The sequence below is a fragment of the Belonocnema kinseyi genome, chromosome 3 (genome assembly GCF_010883055.1).
Source record: "Belonocnema kinseyi isolate 2016_QV_RU_SX_M_011 chromosome 3, B_treatae_v1, whole genome shotgun sequence".
NCBI classification, from domain to species: Eukaryota; Metazoa; Arthropoda; class Insecta; order Hymenoptera; family Cynipidae; genus Belonocnema; species Belonocnema kinseyi.
The window spans coordinates 46,447,683-46,472,211 of NC_046659.1; the positions used below are offsets into that span (position 1 = coordinate 46,447,683).

The 24,529-nt window shown below is 36.4% G+C and overlaps 1 protein-coding gene across 1 annotated transcript in view; it reads right to left on the reverse strand.

Annotated features, from left to right (window-relative positions):
- LOC117168993 (cyclin-dependent kinase 1) overlaps positions 1-24,529 on the reverse strand; it is a 39,357-nt gene that overhangs the window by 5,651 nt on the left and 9,177 nt on the right. The window contains exons 2-3 of the mRNA XM_033355025.1: positions 13,800-14,095; positions 13,365-13,684 (exon numbers count right to left, since the gene is read on the reverse strand). Of these exons, the coding sequence (XP_033210916.1) occupies positions 13,365-13,684; positions 13,800-14,095 (616 nt within the window). The remainder of the gene's footprint in view (positions 1-13,364; positions 13,685-13,799; positions 14,096-24,529) is intronic.

Consider the following 24,529-nt stretch of genomic DNA (forward strand, 5'->3'; position numbering starts at 1 on the left):
CTACAAGCTTTCTAAGGATGGTACTATAGAACGCCACCTCAAGGTAGGCCTAGTGGCGCCATCTCTTGGTCAGGCCGGAAACTTATCAATCCACCCTCGTATATTCAAACGGATGTAGAATCTAGTGTTTCTACCATTTTCTTAGATCCGATCGAAGTCTAGAATCTGGCAGCCAAAACTATCACTGATGCGTTACTGTCTTTTTTGAAATCCTATGGTTTGTATGAATCATTTCTTTAGGATAATTACACAGGCCGACAAATTTTAAAGCCAGAGACCAGACCTAACATTTTCGAAGGATTTTGATGCGCTGAATTCGAATCCGAGCTCAAAATTTCTTCTGTACGTCAGGTTTTCAAGATATCCTAACCTAAAAGTGCAAAAAACGCGTTTTTTAGCTCTTTTTAAGGTTATGTGACCGAACAAGAAAAATGTCTACACAAAAGCTAATATGGAAATTTGAAAGTACTAATCTTCCCCCAATTTGTCTACTTGGATTAATTAGGATATCTTTATTTTTCAACAAAATATTGTAATTTGAAATTTTTTATTTTAGCGTTTTAACCCATTAACGCTGAGGTGTTCAGATTTATACAACGCATTCTCTATTGCTGACGGTACAATATTTTTTCTTCAAAATATTATCCCAGGGTTTTTCGAGGGTGCCCTTTGTATTGCCGGTGTCAGTTTTTTTTTTATAACCCCTAGAAGATCCAATATGGCGGCCACAATTTACGACTTTAAAAAGGAACAAAGGAACCCGCACTAAATACCAACAAAAAAGCGTGCAGTCGTTTGGAACCAAACTTCGCACGTTGATAAAACTGTGTGCATTCTAATGTTCACATTCGCTGCATGTGCGCGCCGTTCTACGGCGCAGACAGTTTACGATCCCTAGCTGGCTCACTGAGCTGGCCACACTTTTATGACGTGTTATGTGTAGGTGATTAAATTCATTTTTTGCTACAAATCTTTCCGTGTTAGAGATCACGTTTGAGTGGCGGGCTAAGGGTTGGTTGCGTAGGTAATAAAATTCTTTTTGTATTTGAAATCTGTCCTAGCGGTTACATTTCGTGTCGTCGTGATATTTGTATATAGTGAGTTTTAGAATTTCCACGTTACTGTTCATTATAAGAAAAAAAATTAGTTCAAGAACTCCTTGCGCTAAGCAAATTTATACGTTTTGTTACGTTTGTGGAAAGTATAAAACGGAAAAATACCGTCGATCAATTAATGATTCGATAAAAACGTCATACTTCAACTGTTATCCTGATACTGATTGTTACATTTGCTTATGCAAAACAGGTTTTTCTAAAAAGTATTTGGAGAAGATCGTTTACCCTGATGTAAAAAGTGTTACACCAGCCAAGATTAGTATTAGAAATCACTCTGCAAACAAAAATGACCGATCAACTCACGAATCAATGGATACTGACGATCCTAATGCAATTGAAGATTTTTCTTGGGAAGAATCAGATGATGAAAGTCCTGAATTTTTTGACCAAAACGAATTAGATGATTTTATACGCGAACTTGATCTTCCAAAAGATAAAGCTGAGCTTTGCGCTTCAAGACTTAAAGAGAGAAAACTATTGTTACCTGGCACTAGAATAACTGTTTACAGGAATAGAGAAGAAAAGTTTATCAAGTATTTTTCAATGGACAGTGGGATTATGTATTGTAATGATATCGAAGGACTCATTAATTTATATAAAATAAACTTTTATACACCTGAGGATTGGCTTCTTTTCATAGATTCGTCTACAGAAAGTCTGAAAGCAGTACTATTACATAATGGAAATAAGTACGCTGCAATTCCAGTAGGTCACTCACTACACTGAAAGAATCTTATGATACTTTCCAATTACTCCTGATAAAAATAAAATGCAATGTCTATAATTGGCTTATTTGCGGTGACTTCAAAATGATAAATCTTATGTAAATCTTATAGATGTACAATCAAGAAACATTAAATACCCTTGTTTTCTTTGCCTTTGGGACAGTCGTGCAAGGGATGAACATTGGATAACGGAGAAATGGCCAGACAAATTACAGTTGACAGTTGGTCAGTATAATGTTGTTTATGAAAGTCTCGTTGACAGAAAGAATTATTGCCACCACTCCATATAAAACTAGGGTTAATGAAGCAATTTGTGAAAGCCCTAAACACCGAAGGAGAATGTTTCAATTATATCAGATCTACATTTCCGCATTTAAGTGATGCCAAAGTTAAGAAAGGTATTTTTGTTGGGCCTGATATAAGAAAACTTATCAAAGATGATGACTTTATCAAAACGATGACATCCATTGAAAAGGATGCATGGTTAAGTTTCAAAGATGTTGTACAGAAATTTTTAGGGAACAATCGAGATCCAAAGTTTAGAACTATTGTATCTAGTATGTTCAAGAATTTTAAAAGATTAGGTTCTTTGATGAGTATGAAATTACATTTTCTCAAATTTCATTTGGATTATTTCCCAGAAAATGTTGGAGCATTCATTGAAGAAATGGGCGAACGCTTTCATCAAGACTTTCACCAAAAAGACCAACATTATCAAGGTCGATGCAATGTAAGAATGATGGCCGACTATTGCTGGTCTTTACAAAGAAATTATAATGACCCTACTAGTCATAAACGAAAGTTTTTTAAACGATCGTTTGACATGAAACGCGAACGTTTCCATAAGAAAACAAGCAATTAGTTTCACATTCATTGGACATACAATCGTAAGTCATGCCTTAACTGACTGGGCAATCGTAAGTCTTGCCTTGACTGGCAGGGCGATACAAAGTCTTGCCTTTATTGGCTGGGAAATTCAAAGTCTTTCCTTGATTGGCTGAGCAATCTAAAGTCTTTCCTTGATTGGCTGGACAATCTAAAGTCATGCCTTAATAGGCTGGAAAATATTAAGTACTTCCTTGCGTAGCTGGACAATCCCAAGTCTTGCCTTAACTGAATGGGCAATCGTAAGTCTTTCCTTGATTGGCTGGGTAATCTAAAGTCTGGCCTCAATTGACTGGAAAATATTAAGTACTTCCTTACTTAGCTGGACAATCCCAATTCTTGACTTAACTGGCTGGGCAATCGTAAGTCTTGCCTTGCCTGGCTGGACGATTCAAAGTCTTGTCTTGACTGGCTGGACGATAAAAAGTTTTGCCTTTGTTGGCTCGGAAATCCAAAGGCTTGCCATAATTGGCTGGGCAATCTAAAGTCTTGCCTTAATTAGCTGGAAAATATTAAGTACTTTCTTGCTTAGCTGGACAATCCCAAGTCCAGCCTTAAGTGGCTGGAAAATATTGAGTCTTGCCTTAGTAAGTTGGAAAATCCTAAGTAAATTTACAATATTAAATGAATAATAATAGTAAAATTTGTTTTTTAAAAACCCTGTTTTCCATATTCGCTCTTTTAGGAGTTATAACAAAAAACTGAGCCATTCGAAAAGGAACCCCCGAAAACCCCTCAGATAACATTTTCAAGGGATAATGGCATGCCATCTCGGCGTTAATGGGTTAATACGCTAAATTGAAAAATTTCATTTCAAGGTTAGCCCACTTGTAGTGTGGAATTTAATTATTTCACGAAATGTAAACGACTAAATTCGCTGCTCCCAGGGTCAGGTGGGTTAACCTGCTTATGATTTGGTAGGGGTGGTTTTTGGGTTTAGGTGGATTAGCAGGTAGGTGGGTTAACTCACTTGTGGCATGGAACTTCATTATTCCAAGAAAAATATACGACTAAACTTATTGTTCCCAGAGTCAGGTGGGTTAGCATGCTTGTGGCTTGTTAGGGGTGGCCTTTACCCCTAGAAAACGGTTTCCGTAGAAATGAAAAGACATGGGTTCCATATTTTTAATTGTTTTATCAATGTGCAAAGTTTGGTTCCAAACGACTGTACGCTTTTTTGTTGGTATTTTGTGCGGGATCCTTTGTTCTTTTTTAAAGCCCTAAATTGTGGCCGCCATATTGAATCTTCTAGTGGTTATAACAAAAAACTGACACCGGCGATAGAAAGGACCCCCACGAAAACCCCTGAGATAATATTTTGAAGAAAAAATATCGTATCGTCAGCAATAGAGAATGCTTTGTATAAATCTGAACACCTCAGCGGTAATGGGTTAAAACGCTAAAATAAAAAATTTCAAATTACAATATTTTGTTGAAAAATAAAGATATTCTAATTAATCCAAATAGACAAATGAGGGGAAGATTAGTACTTTCAAATTCCATATTAGCTTTGTGGTAGAAATTTTTCTTGCTCAGTTACATAACCTTAAAAACAGCTAAAAAACGCGTTTGTTGCACTTTTAGGTTAGGATATCTTGAAAACCTGACGTACAGGAGCAATTTTGAGTTCGGATTCGGATTCAGCGCATCAAAATCCTTCGGAAATGTTTGGTCTGCTTTCTCGCTTATGACTTTTGTCAAATTTTGTCGGCCTGTGTTATCTGTGCTCTGCTACTGACGGTGCAAGCGTGATGTTATGCACAAAATCTGAGGTTGCGACGCTGTTAAAAAAAAAACAGTTTACGAATATTATCATCTGGCATTGTCTTAACCATCGTCTTAAGTTGGCTGTTAAGTATTCACTTAAAGATCAAAGCTTTGTAAATCCCTTGGCATTAATGGGAGCTTTGCATAATGTTTATAGTCAATCTCCGAAAAACAGCAGAATTCTATTTTGCGACTTTGTGCGAAGCTTTCTCTATCTAGAAGTTCATTAATCAATAGCTTTAGAGATTTTAATCAAAATTATTGAAAAACGAATTCCTGTAGACTTAAAACCACTCATCAATTATATTGCAACCTTGCCTTGTAGTTCAGTGGAGTGCGTACGTCGATTTAGTTCCATGAATAACGTAATAACACCGAAGCGCAGTGCTCTTTTCATAAAACATTGTTCATCTATTCTATTCATTAGTTTAAATGACCCCACGCTCAGCGATTTTGAAGTGTTACCATATGGAAAGCGTTGAGTCTTAAAACATCTATTCTGCGACTGAACCCACAAAATTCGTACCAACTTTCTTGACTATACACCTCTTTGTAATCACGGACCATGGAGTAATTATGAAGTGCTTATTTTAACTGAAAACACTCGAAATCCACTAGCCAGATCTTTTACGCTGTTGCAAGATATTTTTACTATAAAACACAAAAATTCACTTACCAGAAGTTTGTCCAGTTACAAAATAACGCTAGAGTCGTCGAAAATTATAAATTGGGGTGGGGAGTACCATTTTTAAAGGGAGATATTGCCAATTTCTACTAAATAAAACCCTGGATAATCCACTTAATAGACGTTTTATCTAGTTGAAAAATAGCGCTAGAGTCGTCCGAAAATGCCAATCTTTGGGAAGTGGTTGCATGAAAATGTACTGTCTGGGTGTTTGAGGTGCTACAGTTTTTAAATTTAGGTTGCATGAATTATACATGATATGCAGAGAGCGGATGAGGGTAGTCTGAAGTTGCGCACGGAGCGTAGCCTCGGCTCCCTCTTTGGGGAGAACCGTCGCATGGGGGGAACTGGTGGAACAGTCGTCCGAACATTTCAATGTCTGTGGCTGTGATGAGCAGACAGTACTGAGAAGACTCAAAAGGAAATAGAGCGAAAATGATACGTTGTCATCAACGCAAAAAGCGGGAGGCCGCTAGACCTGGAAATCGAGAAATGACATTGAATTTATTTTTTGACTGGGAATTTTACAAATTTCTAGAAAATTAATCTATCCAACTTTGATTTCAACTGTGTTTTAAATAATGAGCTAAATTTTTATATTTTCAATTGTGATATTATTCAGTTTAGAATGCGTAATTTGAAAATCTTTCAATTTAAAATTGTTCTATTTTAATTTTTAATTGTAAATTTTTGTTTAAACAATTTTAAAAATCAATCTTAAAAACTTAAAAAATTAGAAATGTTTGAAATAGATGGTTTAAGATAAAAAAAATTGTTGTCGATCAAATGTGAATATATGGTAAATTAATTAATAATTTTTAAATTGAACTTTACTTTAAGAATTAAAAAGTAAATAATAATTGATTTTACAAGACGATTCAGAATCAGTTCATAACTTTATAATTTCCAGATTTAAACTTTAAAAATTAAACTGTTTAAATTTGAAAGGCTTATTAGTTAGACAAATTTAAACACCCGATTGAAACTTTATAAAATATTTTTAATTTTAAAATAACTTAAAAATAATATATTCGTAATTAAAGGCCTTAATTAATTTTCAAATATTGTTTCAGTTTAAAATATTCCATTTTGAAACCATTCGATTTGAAAATTTTGAATTAAGAAAAATAATAATTATTTAATATTTAGAAATATCTGACTGTTCATTTAAAATCCGCAATTACAAATCAAAAACACAAAACTAAACAAAAAACTAAATCTCAACGTTAAAATTTTAATTACACTATTTACAAAAATTTAATTTGTTTTAAGAATTGTGAAGGGTTTTAAAAAAATAAAAGACATTTGCCTAAGATTCGTAGCAAAATTGAAATTATTTTTTATTTTAAAATATTAATTTATAAGAATGTTTAAAAAGATTTACGAAACTATGAAAAATGAATGTGGAAAATTTTAAGCAATTTTTTTAAAATTTTGCCTAATTTTTTAAAAAGATTTAGGAAAAATGCGAATCATTTTAAAAGAAATTTAGAAGTTCTTAAAAATTTTCAAAAATAATTAAAAATTTAAAAAACGTAAAACAACATTAAGATTTTTCAAGATATTGAAATAAAAATAATTCTATTTTTATTTTAAGAAGTGAACTTACTTGAATTTTTTTCTAAGGACAGTAGGTGTTAAGTGGTTATTTATACATGACAATTCAACAATTTGAGTAACAAATTAAAATTTTAAATAGTGTAATTAAAACTGTACAATAGATGGTATATGCCGGTCAAAGGGTTGACGGAACCAGAATAACTGCAAAAAATAAAAAAGGAAGAAAAATGGAGTAGGGTCGTACCGTTTAGAATGGGAGGAGTGAGAGCATGCAGATATTGGATGGACGAAGAGGAGAATTTATGTAGAGTATGTGGATACGAAATGGTGTCATGGGCTCATGTATTAGAGAGATGTACAGGAGAGGAAGAGGGACATTAGAGTGTGGATGAGCGTGTAAGATGGATCTTGGATGGTAGTGGACAGGGAATAATGTGGATGAAGAAATTGGAAGAAGTAAGGGAAAGCAAGGGTGTAAGGGCAGAGCCAAACGGGTGATCCTAAAAAAGGACAGCTCGCTCATTTTAAGAATTAATGTTACTACTGTTACGATTGTTTATCCTACGAAATGCGAAAGAGTAGAATATAAGTAGCAGTTAACTCAGACTAAGGATGGAATTGTAAATATATGTACAGGGATTAAAAATAAGTTATAAAGTTTCAATCGGATGTTTACATTTGTCTAACTAATAAGACTTTCAAATTGAAACTGTTTAATTTTTTAAGTTTAAATCTGGAAATTCTAAAATTATGAACTGACTCCGAATCGTCTTGTAAAATCATTATTATTTACTTTTTAACACTTAAAGTACAGTTCAATTAAAAAATTATTAATTAATTTATATTCACATTTGATCGACTAAAAGTGTTTTTTTTTTTTATTTTAAACCATCTATTTCAAACATTTCTAATTTTTAATTTTGTAAGTCATTAAAGCTGCTTTTTAAAATTGTTTAAATAAAAATGTATGCTTAAAGATTAAAGTAGAACATTTTTAAACTGAAAATTTTTCAAATTACGCATTCTAAACTGAATATCATAATTGAAAAATATAAAAACTTAGCTCATTATTTAAAACACGGTTGAAATCAAAGTTAGATTAATTTTTTAAAAATTTGTAAAATTCCCGGTCAAAAATAAATTCACTGTCATTTCCCGATTTCCAGGTCTAGCGGCCACCCGCTTTTTGCAATGATGACAACGTATCGTTTGTCGCTCTATTTTCTTTTGATTCTTCTCAGTGCTGTCTGCTCATCACAACCACAGACATTCAAATGTTCGCGCGACTCTCCCACCACTTCCCGGATGCGACGGTTCTCCGCAACGAGGGAGCCGAGGCTACGCTCCGTGCACAACTTCAGACTACGCTTGTCCGCTCTCTGATGATATGTTATTTAAATACTGCATAAAATTCTAAAAACTTGTAGTAGATTTAAATTGTTTTATATACAGTCAAACCTAGATTTAGTGATTCTCCATTTAATGTTTCTGAGAGTTGAAGCCACGCAACTGGGATGGGTGAGAGGAGCTGCGGGGGATGGGATTATTGGAATTATTTCGAGCGATCGAATGAGTCTGTATTTGACCTTGACAAAAGGGCTATCTGGCACACGAATATATGTCGCGAAGTAGTATCTCGACATTATTGGAGCAAAGTTAAGGGAAAAGGAAAGCGAATACCAATTCATTTTAATCAAAAATGTTATACCATGGTTTAAAACTAATTATTTACTGTAATGTTTCTTTTTAACATTTAATTACAATTCAAATTTCTTCTGAATTTGTGGCGTTGTCGTAACCAGCCAATAGGCTCTAGAATGACCTTGAAACTTCACATTCTCCAAAACCCTGGGCCAATTATATAAATGGCCATATGTTGCTCCATTGACTAACGAAATATCTTGCAGTTAGTTGGCGAAAATAACTCCATTGACAATTTTTAACAGAGATATTTCTCTATCTAAAATTGTCGAAACACCCAGCCAGGTGTAACCAAACCTTACTAAAAAAATTAATTCTGCTTAAAATATAAAATCTAAAAAAAGATAGTAATTAATAATGTCATTCAAGTGCGTTAGAGTGAGATGCTTTCCAGGATAACTTTTAATTTTTGTCCATCACTTGTCGGAAATTTAAACACCTTTATAATTGAAAAAAAATTAATAATAAACTCAAGAATAGGTAATATTTCCAATGGAAAATCGTTGCAAATAAAAGACATTCTTTCCTAAAAATAGTCAAGAAACTCGAGATAATTGGCATTTTTTACAAAGCTGCAAAGCGGGCTCTATCTATCTAGATGCCTTACTTGTAAAAGCCGAAGTAAAGAAGGCAGAGGTTGAAAAATTCCGCCAACAGCTACCAGGCAAAAAAACGTAAGGAAAATTTCAAACAAATGTAGAAGAAGATCAGTTTTTGTCGAAGGTACAAACTTTTGTTTTCCTTAGATCGTCAGGACTCTATTCAGGTACAAAAGGTTTCATTTTCGCATGCCAGAAAGGTGTAATGACACCTTAGTATACCGTAAGCACATTTTACGTCGAGAAGTTCCCAGCGTGTTATGCACACGCTGTGGCCACCCATCTCACGGTCGTAGAACGTGGCCACAGGTGTGATTAACCGCGATTCTGCTGGAATACGGTGTTATTTTAATAGATGTAAATTGCTCCCAGAGGGAATCCGGTGGTAATTGACACTTTTTTTAAAATTATACGTATATATATGTATTATTCAGTAAACTTTTGTTCTATAAAAATGAAGCTAACAAAAGCTCAAATTTTCCAGCGGAGTTATGCACTCTTAGCTGAAGCATGTACAGTAGGGTGGTCCAAAAAAGGTCAAATTTGAAAATTCTGAAATGTTTATGCATCATTGCATTTGTATGGAGAAAAAAATAGCAGTAATTGATCATGAAAAAAGACACTCTTTATTCATTTCTCTTTTTAACTATTTTAAAATTACCATCATAAGTACCTACTAAGTTTTACTACTACGAGAAAAGAAATGGTTTTGGAAAAGGATAGAAAAAGGTTTTAACGAGTCTAATGGTAGCCGGATTAACAGTTTGGAGCAATGCACTTTACCATATTTTCGTTATCCGTGACTCACTCAACTTTGAGAAGTGCCGCCATGCAGCGATAGTTCGCAGGTAGAAACATATAGGAATAAGGATTGAAACTTTTCTAGCTGGAATACAGATGGTCGGATAGGGCTGTGATAAATAGAGGTTACGCCGTTGCGTATGATTGGCTGATGATTGACGAATCCAAACCTCTTGGAAACAAGACATATAATAGCAAAATGCATAGATTAAGGTCTGTTTCGAAAACCAGAATTACTATCTCATCTAGAAAACCCCGTATGACAACTAACAGCATCACCTCCCTGAGACGTCTTTCATGGCGACACAATGGAGATTGAGCCCTCTCCTCTTTTGTCTAACACTATTGCCACTATCTCTCGCACTTCGCGTTTTTCAAGTGTACTTTTGCGACAAACCTGGATATCAAAAGCATAATGTATTTTACATGGATGACCTCAAGATCAATGCTCGAAATGCAGATTGACTGAAACTAAGTGTAAGGATTGTACTCGGGAAAATATAATGGAGTTTGGGTTAGATATATGCGCTAGGATTAATTTGAAGCGAGGACGACTTGATGTCTTTTGCGATGACCCTGAGCTCGTCTATAAAGGATGGTCTTCGATGCAGATGCAAACGTCTTATCCGACAGATTTGGCCTTCCAAACTGTCGGCGTGGAACAAAATATCTGCAACGAACATTATTGCCGTCCCAGTATTATTCTATTCATTTGAACCGACTCCAGGGGCGAAGTAGGAGCGCACATACCTCGAGATCGTGTCACAAAAGATTATATACATGTACAAAAGCTTCAGTGTTTGACAAGTTACTGTCTCAAAGTAACGCGTTACTGTTATCGATACCTCTTTTTAAGTGACGCGTTTCCGTTATCGTTACTGAAAAAAATAACGCGTTACCTTGCCGTTACTTTTTTTCATTAAATATTTAATACATTATTTGAATCTCTAAAAAGAACCTTAAGAATTTGGTACATTTCATTGAAAATTTTAATAAAACTGAATATTATATTAAAAGTTAGGTAAAGTGAATAAAAAAATACTGACTTTGTCTAAAAGATTTTTTCTTTTCATTTAATCTATTATTAAGATTAGAAATCTATGTTGCAGTCTACTTAAAGATTTCCATAAAACTTCATATTTTTTTAATAGTACCGGTTTTTTTTTTAATTTCATCGCTCCCGCAATGTATTTTGTTTAAATGTATCAATCCGGCTGCGCATAATAGCAAGGTAGTCCAAAAATGCATTGGAATTTTTTTTCGGATTTTCAAAAATACCGTAGGAAAAAATATGTTTTTTAAATATTTTATTCAAAATCCTCAATATTAGCTGAATCAAGTTGGAGCTCAACATTTCTCTCTTCTTGATTAAACCATTTATTATTGTCTTTTACAATTTTATGATAGAATAGATTTAGAAAATCCCGATTTTTTCAGAAATTTTTTATTTGTTTTTCAATTATCAATGAGAGGGAGGTGATAGTTTATCAATGTTAACAAGATTAATTGTTTAAACAATTTCTTATTATTAGTAATATTCTCTTTGCTTAATGGTAGAATGTTGCGGTTTTTCCTGAATTTTTAAACCTATTTGTCTATTTTTCATTAAAAATGGCTTACTAAGTAATAATATTTAGAAAAAATAATTGTTTAAACAAATCATTGTTTTTCATGTCTATCTTCAAGTATATTAATTCCCACTAGTTGCGTTTTTTTTATCATTTTTACTTTTCTGTCCTTTTTTCACTTAGTGAGGTAATAATTAATAAGAGTTAACAAAAAAACTGTCTAAACAATTTAATATTGTTTATAACAATCTTCTCTTAGATAAGTGCTAGAAATTTCTCGTTTTTTTTTAATGTTTAGCTTTACTTCGCCGTCTTAGTTATGAAAAAAATCATAAATAAACATAGGAGAAAACTATATTTTAAATAATATATTTTTTTGCGAATATATTTTGCTGAGTTAAAACATATACTTGAAATATGTTTCAAATTTTCTGCACGCATCATATTGAATACAGCTTCCTTTGAATAAGTTACTGAGACTTCGGTGAGGTGTCAGAAAGACAAGCAATTCTCTAATTGCTAATTCTGAAGAGAAGTGATGAGTTTCAACTTGATTCAGATAATATTAAGGATTCTGAATAAAATTTACAAAAACGTATTTTTTACATTCTCATCAAGGTATTAGATTTGTGTAAAATTTGACCCCCTCCCCCGTTTTTGTCAAATGTCCACTTTTTGAGACCCCCTGAATTCGAAAAACAGGTTTTTACGAATGTGTGTGCCTGTAGATTTTTAGTTTTTTAGAACGATAACTAGCTGGTTTCAGGTGACTCCGAAGCCAGCCTCACTACATGTTTTAACCAAAATTACCTGGCACAAAATTTAATTTTTGCAGCATTTATTAGAACTTAATTAGCTCTAAATTCCTGTGCGAAGGAGAATTTGATACTACTAATAGATCCCGAGTTTTATTATATCAGTCACCTGAAGCCAGCATTACTACACGATTTTGGTTAAAAAAATGGCCTGGATTTTGTGCATAGCCAAAATCCAGAGCACTTTATTAGTACCAAATACCTGCACAAAGGAGAATTTGATACTACTAATAGTTTCCGAGCATCATATACCACTTACCTGAAGCCAGCATTACTACACGTTTTTGATAAACAAAAGTTCCCGGATTTTTTACATAGCACAAATCCGGAGCACTTACTTAGCACTAATTTTCTGCACAAAGGAAAACTTAATAGCATGAATAGTTTTCGAGTTTCATATACCAGTCATCTGCAACCAAAATTACTACATATTTTGGTCCAAAATTACAGGGCACAAAATTTAGTTTTTGCAGTATATATTAGCACTTAATTAGCACTAAATTTCTGCACAAAAGAGAATTAGATAACAACAATTGTTTCCGAGTTACATATGCCAGAGTCACATGAAGCCAGCATTATTACAAGTTTTTGGTAAAAAAAGTGCCCTGATTTTTTGCATTGCACAAATCCAGAGCACTTAATTAGCACTAAATTCCTGGGCAAAGCAGAACTTGGTATCATTAATTATTTCAGAGTTTCGCATACCGGAGTTGTGGCTGCAGCTGAAACTAGCATTACTACATGTTTTTGACCAAAATCACCGGGCACAAAATTTTTGTTCTGCCGCATAAATTAGCACTAAATTATGGCAGTGCCCATATCGATAATGTTGTAATTCCAGCGTCCGGGACCTGGATGCACATCTTCCACATAAATGTGAAGGATGAGTCCATGTTGTTTAAGCTAACGTTTGCTTTCCTTAAATTGCCCGGATTCAAGTCGGTCACGGAGGGTTTCATTTTTACGTACTAAGCATGTCATGCCCACCCCGAGCACAGAGGATATACTGATTGTCCAATTCACTTGGAAAGTACGTACATCAAATGGCACATTGCGGTTAATTAAGACATCATTACTTCAAAGGGTTGTGATTAAATCCAAACTTTTCCATTTGTCAAGGTATTAATTGAATTTTAACTTTACCGGAATATCCTGAAGAGTTGATCAATTTCGCTGTCTCCCTGAAACAGAGGTTTTTTCGTTGCCATTTCCGCAAAAATGCAACCAATGCTCCATATGTCTATAGCACACGAATATCTGGTGGCACCAAGAAGAATTTCCGGTGCTCGGTACCAAAGAGTGACTACCTCGTGGGTGTAGACTCTCACAGGTATTCCAAAGGCTCTTCCCAATCCGAAATCAGCAATTTTAATCACACCCGATTTGTCTACTAGTAAGTTTTGCGGCTTCAAATCTCGATGTAGCACCCTGCGTTGATGACAAAAGAGGATAGCTTTTGTGATCTGAGAAAAAAAAACAATTTTAATCAGTGTTACGTTTACACTATTAAATATATTTGTAATGATATTAATGAACATCAATCTATGATTATTTTTCAAACAAGTAGTAATTTCATACTTGATACAAATAACATTTGACGGTTGAGGGATTCATAAGCTTTCCACTGCCTATATTGTCCATGTATTTCTTTAGATCCATCGTCAAATATTCGAAGATCAAGTACAACTTTGATTCCTCCATCAATACGTCTAACAAACTGACGATGTTAGGATGCTTAAGTTCCTTAAGCAAGCTTATTTCTCTTATTGCTGTGGATGGGATTCCTTCGTCGTCACTCTCCAGACGAATTTTCTTCATGGCTACTATCTCACCTGTTTTCTTGTGTTTACCTTTGTATACGACGCCATAAGTTCCTGAAAAAAAAAACAGAAATTTATATTTCGATGATGAATATTATTTTCTTTTTTATAATTATAAAAGGCAAGAAGTACGTAACTTCTGCAATAAGTACAAAAAATTTACTAAAGTAACCAGATATTTGCCGACATAATTTTAATTTACTATCTTTCAGAATGCTATGTTTTAAATTCCTCAATAAATGCATCTAACATAAAATAGTAAAAATCTCTACTCTTTCAGTTCAATTCAAAATTGTCAAGGTTTCTAATTGAAATTACGTAATTTTAAAGCATTTAGAATTAAAATATTAAGGTAATATTTGAATTATAAAAAGTTCACAACTTTAAGATTCCTTACATTTTGAATAATTCTAATTTTTAAATGTTGCATACTTTTTCAAATTTAAATAGTTTACACTTTAAATGTTTAAGTTCTTAAAAGTTCTCAGTTTGAAACTGGTAAATTGTCAAGGGTCCACATTAAAAAAGTGTCATTTTTAAGTAGATGAAATATTTTAATGTTCTTGATGGAACATTCTCAAAAATAAACATTTTTTATTGCAGGCATCGTACTACTTTCGAGAATAATTGATGATTTTCGGAAAATTGGTGAAAGCAAAGTAGCAAATAGAGAAATGTTTATTCCATTAATTTTGTTATGTACAAAAATTAAGCTTAGTCTCAGATAAGACAGAAAGAAAGCAATGTTTTCTTTGAATAATTAAGGAACGAACAGCAAGCATGAAATTATGGAAGATTTTTCGATAAGATAAGACCATTGTACATGGTACATTTCCATACACATCCTTTTATAATAAGAAAATTCTTTGCAGAGTATGGTGACATTATTAAAGTGAAAATTATGTTTGAGTTGAATTGCATGTTTAGTAAGAACACTTTTTTGCATGATTTCTTGTGTTGCTTTATTCTAAAAGATAAATATCTTTTGGATTGCCCGATGTATTTTTTGCTACAGTCTAAGTAGATAATGTTGTAAACTTTGTCAGTACATTTCGCTATAGTAAGTATTATCTTTTTGGGTTATGAAACAGATTGAAGTGTTTTTATATGGTTTTAGTCAAATTTAGAATTTCTAATTTTTGAAAAACGTTGTGTAAAATTTTTAAAGCAATGGACAATATAGAAGGATAATAGTCCTATCAAGGTTTACGTCTTTATTTTGTTTGATGTTGTAATTATTGTTATTATTAGTATTAGTGGTAATAGGGTCATCAAAAACAAAAATTGGTTTGCCTTATAGTTAAGTTTTTTATAAACTTTGACTCCCAAATTATTTAAATGTGAAGCTAAAACTTAATTTCGTTTATTTAATAATTTATTGAAAAATGACAAAATATCAACCGGAAATGTCGATTTTTAAAATAAATATGTGGTGCCATCATGGCTTACGACACGTGGTGTGATGTCACGGGCCTTCAAAGCTGAAAAAATGCATAGTTAGTTTAATAAAAACAAGCCTCACAAAAACAATCATCACATATTTTTGGCTAAAAGGATGTATTTTTATGGTGTAACAGTATGCCTAGATACACGCAAAAAGCAGTATTGCTGCTCGAACTATACAGAAGTATGGTTCAGTGAAGTACATGTATATAGCGCCTGGACCCATGCGTTATTGGTGAGATAACTATACTAATTTGTCGCGGGACCAATTCACTGCTTCGCCGACTCTGACCTTAAAATGGAAGGGAAGCGTCATTTACTCGAGGAGTTTTTATTTTTTTTTTGTAAAAGCTTCTTCGTGTAGTATCTTTTTTGTCAAATCTCCACGTTTTTAGACCTTCTGATCCAGAAAAATCGAGTTTCGCGAAAGTGTGTGCGTACGCGTACATTTTTAGATTTTAGCGCCATGAAAGAATTTTCATATCTCTCTGTCGGTCATACGAAATCCCCACTTTATACCCGTCATCACAATGATATCAAGTACGTATTTATTTGTAAGAGAGAATCAAGATCGTAACCATTTCTAACTAAATAAGTGGTGTAAGTCCCCTTTCGACGAAACGTGTTATGATATTAATTAAATTATACGTTTTAGATGCTCCAAATAATTCATCAGTAATAAAATGTAATGAATTGTAATAATATGAGGGAGATAAGTGCATGTGTAACTTAGCATAAAAAGTGAAGTCTAAATGATCGAAAATGAAGTAAAATATTTTTCTGAACAAAAATTGCCAAACATCTACCAGTAGCGCACTTAGAAGAAAATAAATTATATAATTGAAACCAATTTTTCTTAAACAGAAATCCATTTCCATCAATTCTGGAGTTTCTTGGGACTCAAGTGTTGGTAAGTGATAGGCGTGATAAATACAAACAACAAGTAAACCAATCTTTTCTTAAGTTAAAATGGCTTTTTCTTAAACACAATCTTCTATTAAAATGAATGTTATGGTGACGTATCAATTGAGACAAACAAAAAACTCAGTATCATCAGTATCGTAAGCTGTGAACCAGAATAAAGCTTGAAATTTTGGCGTGACATCATTATTCGAGAAATTGAACCTAAGATATGAATTTTTATTATTGATATAAAAATTCATAATCTTCCCAGAATTCCAAATTATTTCTCACTTCACTTTTCTAACTATTGTTGAATAAGCGAGGAGCCACACGGACACGGTTCAATATATCTCAGCTGTGAGAAGTTTTGATTGTTTTTGAAAGTCGTACACCTATTGCTAACATCTATGGGTGCAAAATTTTATGTTTTCAAGTTTTTCATCGATATTTCCATTATAAACGTAAAACAATGCGTTATCGCATAAAACTTCGCTTATTCCGAACGTCGATCGCCCTTTTCACTTCTCGAGCCAAAGAGTCTCGGAAGGCAGGTCAGCCTCTTCTCTCCGCAGTCCTTGAGTCAGGCACCGTCGACTCCAATAGACGAGATGGCGAGCTAGGAAAGTAGTTGTCTTGCTTGTGGGGTACTATCGCGAAGGATGAGCTGAGCTGTGCCGTCATATCAGTGCGTCAGGTACAGCACGGTCAGAGCCAGAGACTTTGGCTTGAGCCTAACAAAAATACAAGTATTATTCTGGCAAGGTATCATCCTCATGGGTGTGTCTCTTGCTTCGAAAAATACATGATGAGAGTCTGTTGGTTGTGATTTCGTTCTTCGTAAAGTCCTTTTTCTGCTTTGCGGCCATAGCTTTAATGTAGACCTTCCACAATTGTTTGATTAATTCCAAATCATGCAATATGGCTTCCAAAATGGGTACAATTACTTCGATTTATTATACTGTATGTCGTCTGTGCTACATTTGGCCTTAATTCTTTCAAAATTGTTGTACGCGGAGCTTCGCTTACTTTGGATTAGAGGAAGAAGTTTCTGGAGTGGGAGAGGGGGAGGGCGGGAAAATGAGGGCTGTAAATATAAGAGGGGTGTTGTATAAGTTTGTGACTGTGTACAATAAGGATGGAATGGAAAGGATTAAAGAAAGGGTAGAAAAATTACTAGGGGAGAGAGATGAGGGTATGGTGGTAATGGGGGAGACTTTAATGCGAGAATTGGGCGGGAAGGGGGCCTGTACCCGGAAGGGGAGAGCTTTGAAAGAAAATCGAAGGATAAAGTGATAAATAAAGAGGGGGAGATTCTAAGAGACTGGATCGAGGATAGAGGGTGGGCGGTGGCGAATGGTATGGTAAAAGAGGACGAAGAGGGAGAGTACACTATGTGAGTAAGAGGGGTGTATCGGTGATAGACTACGTAATTATGAATATGTAAGGGTTTGAGGTGATAGAGAAATTCGCAGTGGAAGGAAGGGTGGAATCACACCATCAGCCAGTGAGTTTGTGGATGCAGGGGGAGGCTGGCGAAAAGCAGGCTGGGGAAGAAGGGTCGTTAAGGGAGAGGGTGACATGGACGAGAGAGGCGATGGAGAAGTATCAGGAGCAGTTGGGCAACGTAAGCTTTGAGGGGGAGTCCGTGGACGAAATATGGGAGGATCTACAAGAGAAAGTGAAACGTTGTGTGCAAAAGAAGGTATTTAGGAAAAAGAAGAAAGGAATGGTAAAGCCGTGGTGGGATAGGGAATGTAAAATGATGAAAAAAAAGGTGAAAAGAAGTATAGGAAGTGGAAGGAAGGAACCGCGAAAAGGGAAGAGTACGTAGAAATCAGGAAGGAGTTTAGGACGATGTGTAAGAAGAAAGAGCAGGAAAAAGAAAAAGATGTGGAAGAGGAGTTGAGAAGTGTTAAGACAGAAGGGGACGTGTGGAAGATAATAATTAGGTTTAGGAAACGTAGGATGGGGATAAGTGAGAAGATAGGGGTCATTCAGGGGTCAGATACTCGAAAGAGATGAGGGGATTAGAAAAACAGAGATAGATGAAGAGGAGCTGAACGACGAGGAGATAGAAAAGCAGATAGGGAAGTTGAAAAAATCGAAGGCAGCAGGGATGGACGGGGTAGAGAATGAAGCGTGGCTGTTTGGCACACAGAGGTAAGGCAGAGGCTGAAGGGGGTAGTGAAAACAGTATGGAGGGGGGAGGGATCCCCAAGAGGGTGGAGTGAGGGGTTGATCGTACCACTGTATAAGAAAGGGGATAGGGAGAGACAGGAAAATTATAGAAGAATTACGCTCATGAATACTGCGTACAAAATATACGCGATGGTGTTAGCAGATAGGCTGCGAAGGGATGTTGAGGGGAAAGGAATATTTCCAGAGACGCAGGTGGGCTTTAGAGAAAAGCAGCACTATTGACAATATTTACGTCTTGCAACACGTGGTGGATATAGAATTAACCAAAGAGGGTGCCAAAGTGTACGCGTTTTTTGTAGATCTAAAGAGCGCGTTCCCGTCAGCGGATAGGGGGAGGTTGTGGGAGGCAATGGAAGAGAGAGGAGTGAAGAGGGGCATGATCGAGAGGGTAAGGGAGGTATATGAGGAGACGAAAAATATGATGAGAGGAGGGGAGGGAATCTCTGAGGGATTCTGGATGGATAGGGGGTTGAGGCAAGGGTGCCCGCTTAGCCCAACTCTTTTTGCAATTTTGATCGAGGATATGGAAAGTAAGCTAGCAGCCGGAGTGGTAGGAGGAGTAAGGGTGGGAGGAGTCAGGATATGGTGACTCGCAGATGACATAGTGCTGTTGGCAAAGAGCGAAGAGGCTTTAAAGGAGATGATGAAGAGGTTGAGACGATATTTGGACAAGAATAGGTTAGAGTTGAATGCGGATAAGTCGAAAGTTATGGTGTTTAGGAAAGGAGGTGGGAGAGATGGGGGAGGATAGTGAAAGTGGAAGGGAAAAGCGGTACAGGAGGTGAAAGAGTTTGTGTACCTGGGCTTCCTGTTTCGAAGAAATGGGAGTTGGATGGTCACATAAAAGAGAGAGTAAGAAGGGAAAATGTGGTGATGAGGAAGGTCTGGGGGCTGGAGAAGAGATTGTTCGCAGATGATTTTGAAAGGAGAATGAAATTGTTTGATTTCCTAGTGATAAGTGGCTTAGTTTACGGAGTGTAGGTGTGGGGTTGGAAGGTAAGTGAGAAGGTAAATAGGGTACAGGAGAGGTATGTAAATTGGATACTGGGGTTGGCAAGGAATACGCCGAACTATATTGTCAGGAGGGAGACAGCAAGAACGAGTTTAGAGATTATAACAGGGAGTCAAGCGTGTAAACATGAAGAAAAATTTTTGGAAGAGGGTGGAAGTAAGCTGGTTAGGGAGTGTTGGTGGGAGAAGGAGAAAAGACGTAGTGGTGCAAAGATGGAGGTGGAAAGGGAAAGGTATTTTAGAACGAATGGATTGCAAATGGATGAAGTTAGCAAAATGCACGAGGAAGGAAGGTATATGAGTTGGTTCAAAAGAATGACATGGAGAAAAAGAAGGCAGAAGAAGGGGAGAGAATAAGAGAGTCAAGATATAACGGAAACTATGTGTGGATTATGCCAAGGGAGAGAGCGCAATATTTGTGTAAGAAAGGAGAGCAAGGAAGTCAGGAACTTATAGCGAGAATGAGCTGCGGTTGCAGGGAGAAGTATAATAGGTTCTGGCTTTCTAGAGAGAAGAGAATGTGTGAATTGTGCGGGCATGGGGATGCAAAATTGGAGCACTGCTTGGAGGAATGTGAAGAGGTGGAAAGGAGAGGCATAAGCTTGGAAGTATTGCTGCATGAAAGGGGTGACAAAAGGGCAGTAGCATGGGTGAAGGGAGTGTTGGGTAAGATAGAGAAGAAGAGAAGGAAGGAGGAAGAGGAATGGAGAAGGAAAGATTGTAAATAGGAGAGGAAGTAGATGTAAGAAAAATGTAAATATTGTAAACAGTAGTTAAGTATTGGGTGCTAGCCGCGGAGACAGAGGCTATGTATATGTATATGTTCGTCGAATCATTCTCGTACGCAAATAGATGTATGCCTATTTTTTTATTTTCGAAACAAAATATTATTAGAACACGCTCCGGCCATTTTTATGTCTTATGGAGTTTAACATGTAAAATGTTTCCTATTTTTATTTCTTCGATTCTGGGATAGGAAATTAAAGTCAATGTATTTGACATTTTATATGCTTGTTCACTTATACGTAACTATTCCATTTATCGAATTTTTCTGCCTCAGAAATATTATGCAAAAGTTTTAAGTATATCAAAAATGACATAAAATGTAAATATTTGGAGGCTCATTGTGATCCTCAGATATACTTGTGCAACTTGACATTTTGAAGAGACATTCTTTAGACTATTGAGAATATATTTCTAAAAAAAATGATTAAACGTTTAATTTAAATTGAGTAAAGAGTAAGAAAAGATCACGAAAAATTAAACATGTACGTTGAACACCGACTGAAGGGACTGCAGGTAGTCGGCTGTAAAAAAAATTTGACCCTCGGTTGATCCGCTCATTGTGCACCGTATTTGCTGCTCAGCTCCGGTCAATGACAATGAGTTGAATGGGATAGTAATAATGAGTTAATAAATCTATAGCTGCTCTCTCGGTTAAACATGTAGCTGATGTTGGGACTTCTCTTCCTTAAATCAGGAAACTTTGAAGCCTCAGGGCGAGTTCTAAATATATATATATATATTATAAAAAAATAAGTACAAATTTATTAGCCTACGAGAAGGGTTTGGCGAAAAAGCCCGTTGAAATTTCCAAAATGTGATTTTTTGGCCCATCCTAATATTGAGCTCCTAGCGAAATCGCGGTAAAATTTCAGCCACAACCACGTCTCACGACCGTGAGATACGTGGTTACAGTCTGTAAAGGAATCAATACGACGATCCAGAAAAAAGCCTCGTGCAACCTAAGAACACGGAGCGACCCAAGGACAACCGCCTTCTGCATTTTTCCCGCAAGTGTTTTAGCATATTGTTGACACGCAGGGATGCCTTTTAGGCCATTAGCAAGTGAAAGCTTGGCACCTCCAAGAGCTCCGATGATAAGGACGATTAGTTTAACAGAATATTCCGGGTATAGTCGTTGCAACTCCCTTGTTAGGTCTCGATACCTCTCTTTCTTTTCATTCTCCTTGGTTATGATGTTTTTGTCAGCTGGCGTCGAAAAATCGATAAGGAACATGGTTCGCTTCTCGAAGTCAAGAAGAACCATGTCAGGCCTCGAGTGAGCAACAGAAACAGTTGTCGAGAACATAAAGTTCCAGTATATGCGGCACTTCCCATTCTCGACAATTGACTTAATTTCCCTAGGAGCATTTAGAGGAGCGATATTAAGGTTAATGTCATAAGAGTGACAGAGATGGTAATAAGGCACTCTTAGTGCCGCATTGTGCCTTTGAATGTAGGTCGTTCCCGCGTGAGTCGGACAACTAGATAGTATGTGAGCTAAATGCACGGGGTGTGCATGGCACGCCCTGCAGCTATCATCGGGATTGTCTTGGCTCAAAATGTGGCGACGGTATGTTAAGGTGGAAATGACACCGTCTTGGCATGCAAAGATGAAACCCTCCGTACCAGACTTTAATCCGGGCGATTTAAGGAAAGCAAACGTTAGCTCACAAGACATTGACTGATCCTTCACATTTCTGTGGAAGATACCGTGCATCCTCTTATCGAGGAGCTGTTCACGAAAGTTTTTCTCTTGTCCTTTCTAGACTTCTCTAGACTTCTCTTAGCGTCAGATAGTATCCGTATTCTATCAACAATATTCTGCCTGATGGTCAGCAGCTTTGACTTGTTAAGTGTATGATAACGGGTCCAGAGTTCGCGCGCGAACTTTCGAACCTTGGCGGTCAAATTCCTGCCAGATGTGATGTAGTCAATCACACACTGAATGGGGGACGCGTACTGTCTTGCCCAGCCTATCTTTATGGCAAGTTGATGCATTCGTCTTTTGGTCTTATGATCAACCGTTGGTTTTGTTTTGCGGTTCGCATCGGCCAAAGCTGTCGCTGCATTATATACACAATAATTGATAGCCCAGAGGTCAGATTATACGGAAAAATGCCCACGAAGCTAGTCATCCATTTCAGCCAGATCTTTAGGCTTGAGAGAAACCTTGGTGTTGATGTTTCTTCGGGTAGTAAAGCATCGCTCTTCATCTATTGGATGCTTGCCCGTGGTTGGTCTTAGTGTCGCCTCTCTTTCTCTGTTGCCGGCTTGTTCTAGCTGTGGTAGAGTAGGCGTTCCGCTTACATAGCCCCTTTTACGGAGTAGTTCAGCATGGTTTCGCAGGCGTTGCTGCGAAATGTGCGATAGCTCCGGGTGTTTCTCGCACCACAGAGCATGCAGCCGTGCCATGTAACCACGTTTAGGGGCCACACTCGCATCGTAGCACTCTAGAAAGTCGTGATTCAGACGCTCCTTCCACCCAAAGGTCGCGAGATCCCGCCGATCTATCGCATTAAATCCATTTTCATTGGCTCCCCCAGCTCTAGATTGGTCGGCATTGTTAGCCGACCGATTGTCCGCGACTGCCTATTTATTTTTGTAACCATATTCAGCAGAAACCCTTGGCACAGGGACCCTATATCCGCAACCCGAGGACGCGTTCGTTGGCTTTGTCATAGGCCCTTCGGTTTGATTCTAGAGGAATCAAAACCGAACCGAACGGCGCCCGATATATATACACACACACAGAGGTTGTCTAAAAACTCCTGCGATGGTTGGATATTTCCTGAGGTCGGTTAGAGGTTATTTGAAATTAACAAAGTTTTCCAAGAGGTTAGTGTAACTCCGGAAGTAAATTTCAACGAGGAATTCAATGGTGACCTTCATTTTTACCTTTAAGTTGACTTTCATGGCTTTTTGAAGGTCAACTTTATTTTTTAAAATGGAAACCCCCTTTTTTTTATATCTGCAATCGATAGAGCGGAAAATTCTACGTTCAGGTACGTACCCAGGTCATAGGTAAATTGTAACAGTCAAGGTCAGTTAGAGGTTATTTGAAATTAACAAAGTTTTCCAAGAGGTCAGTGTAATTCCTGAAGTAAATTTCAACGAGAAATTCATTGGTGAGCTCTGTATTGATCTTGGTTACAGCGTTTTGAATATTGTAAAATCATAAGGAAATTTTTCATTAAAAGCTCAAGGTGTTCTAATGAGAGTTCTGTACCTCCCCGAAGAGTTATACAATCCTATACCGTTTTCCGATACCTCAGTCAATACCTAAGGCGATACCATAAGTCCTATACCGTTTTTCCATACGAATATTACGAATCGAAACTAAATTATGGCGCAACCTAAACTTTCGGAACGAGAGAGAGTATCTGTATTAATGATGCGCGGTTAAAGAGATCGAGTTCGATCTTATGGTCTAGTTCGTTTGCTTTTTAATCGCACTTTTCGTAATGGAGAAGGGTTAAATCCTGTCTCAAAATCAACAATTGAAAGAACTGTAAGGCGCTTTATGTATCATGGATCTATCAAGGACCTTCAGAGAACTGGACGGCCAAAATCTGCAGGATCTGAGGAGATGCAGATGGACATAGCCCAAGCATTTGTTGAAAACCCACACCTTAGTTTACGTCGAGCTAGTGATGAGCGTGACGTTGCTCCTGAGGCAGTGCGAAATATTTTAAAAAGCATTAATTTCCATCCTTACAAAGTTCATCTGGTACAAGAGCTCAGTGATGACGATCCTGATCGTCGGGTTGAATTTTGTGAAATTCTGATGGACAGAATTGATAGAGATCCTCTTTTCTTGTACAATACAGTATTTTCAGATGAATTTACTTTCACTTTAAAAGGTGAAGTTAACAGGCAAAATTTTAGATATTGGTCCGATATAAATCCTGATTGGATTTTGGAGTCACACACAATATCCACAAAAGATTAATTTTGGGCCGGTATCTTGAATGATACATTGATAGACCCTTTCTTCATCGATGGTAATCTCAATGCCGGGGCATATGAAGACCTTCTCAGAAACAGAATTGTACCAAGAATAAGGGAGATTACAGGCGATAATTTTCAAAATATTTGGTTCCAGCAGGACGGAGCAGCGGCTCATTACGGTAGGGAGGTTCGAGCATA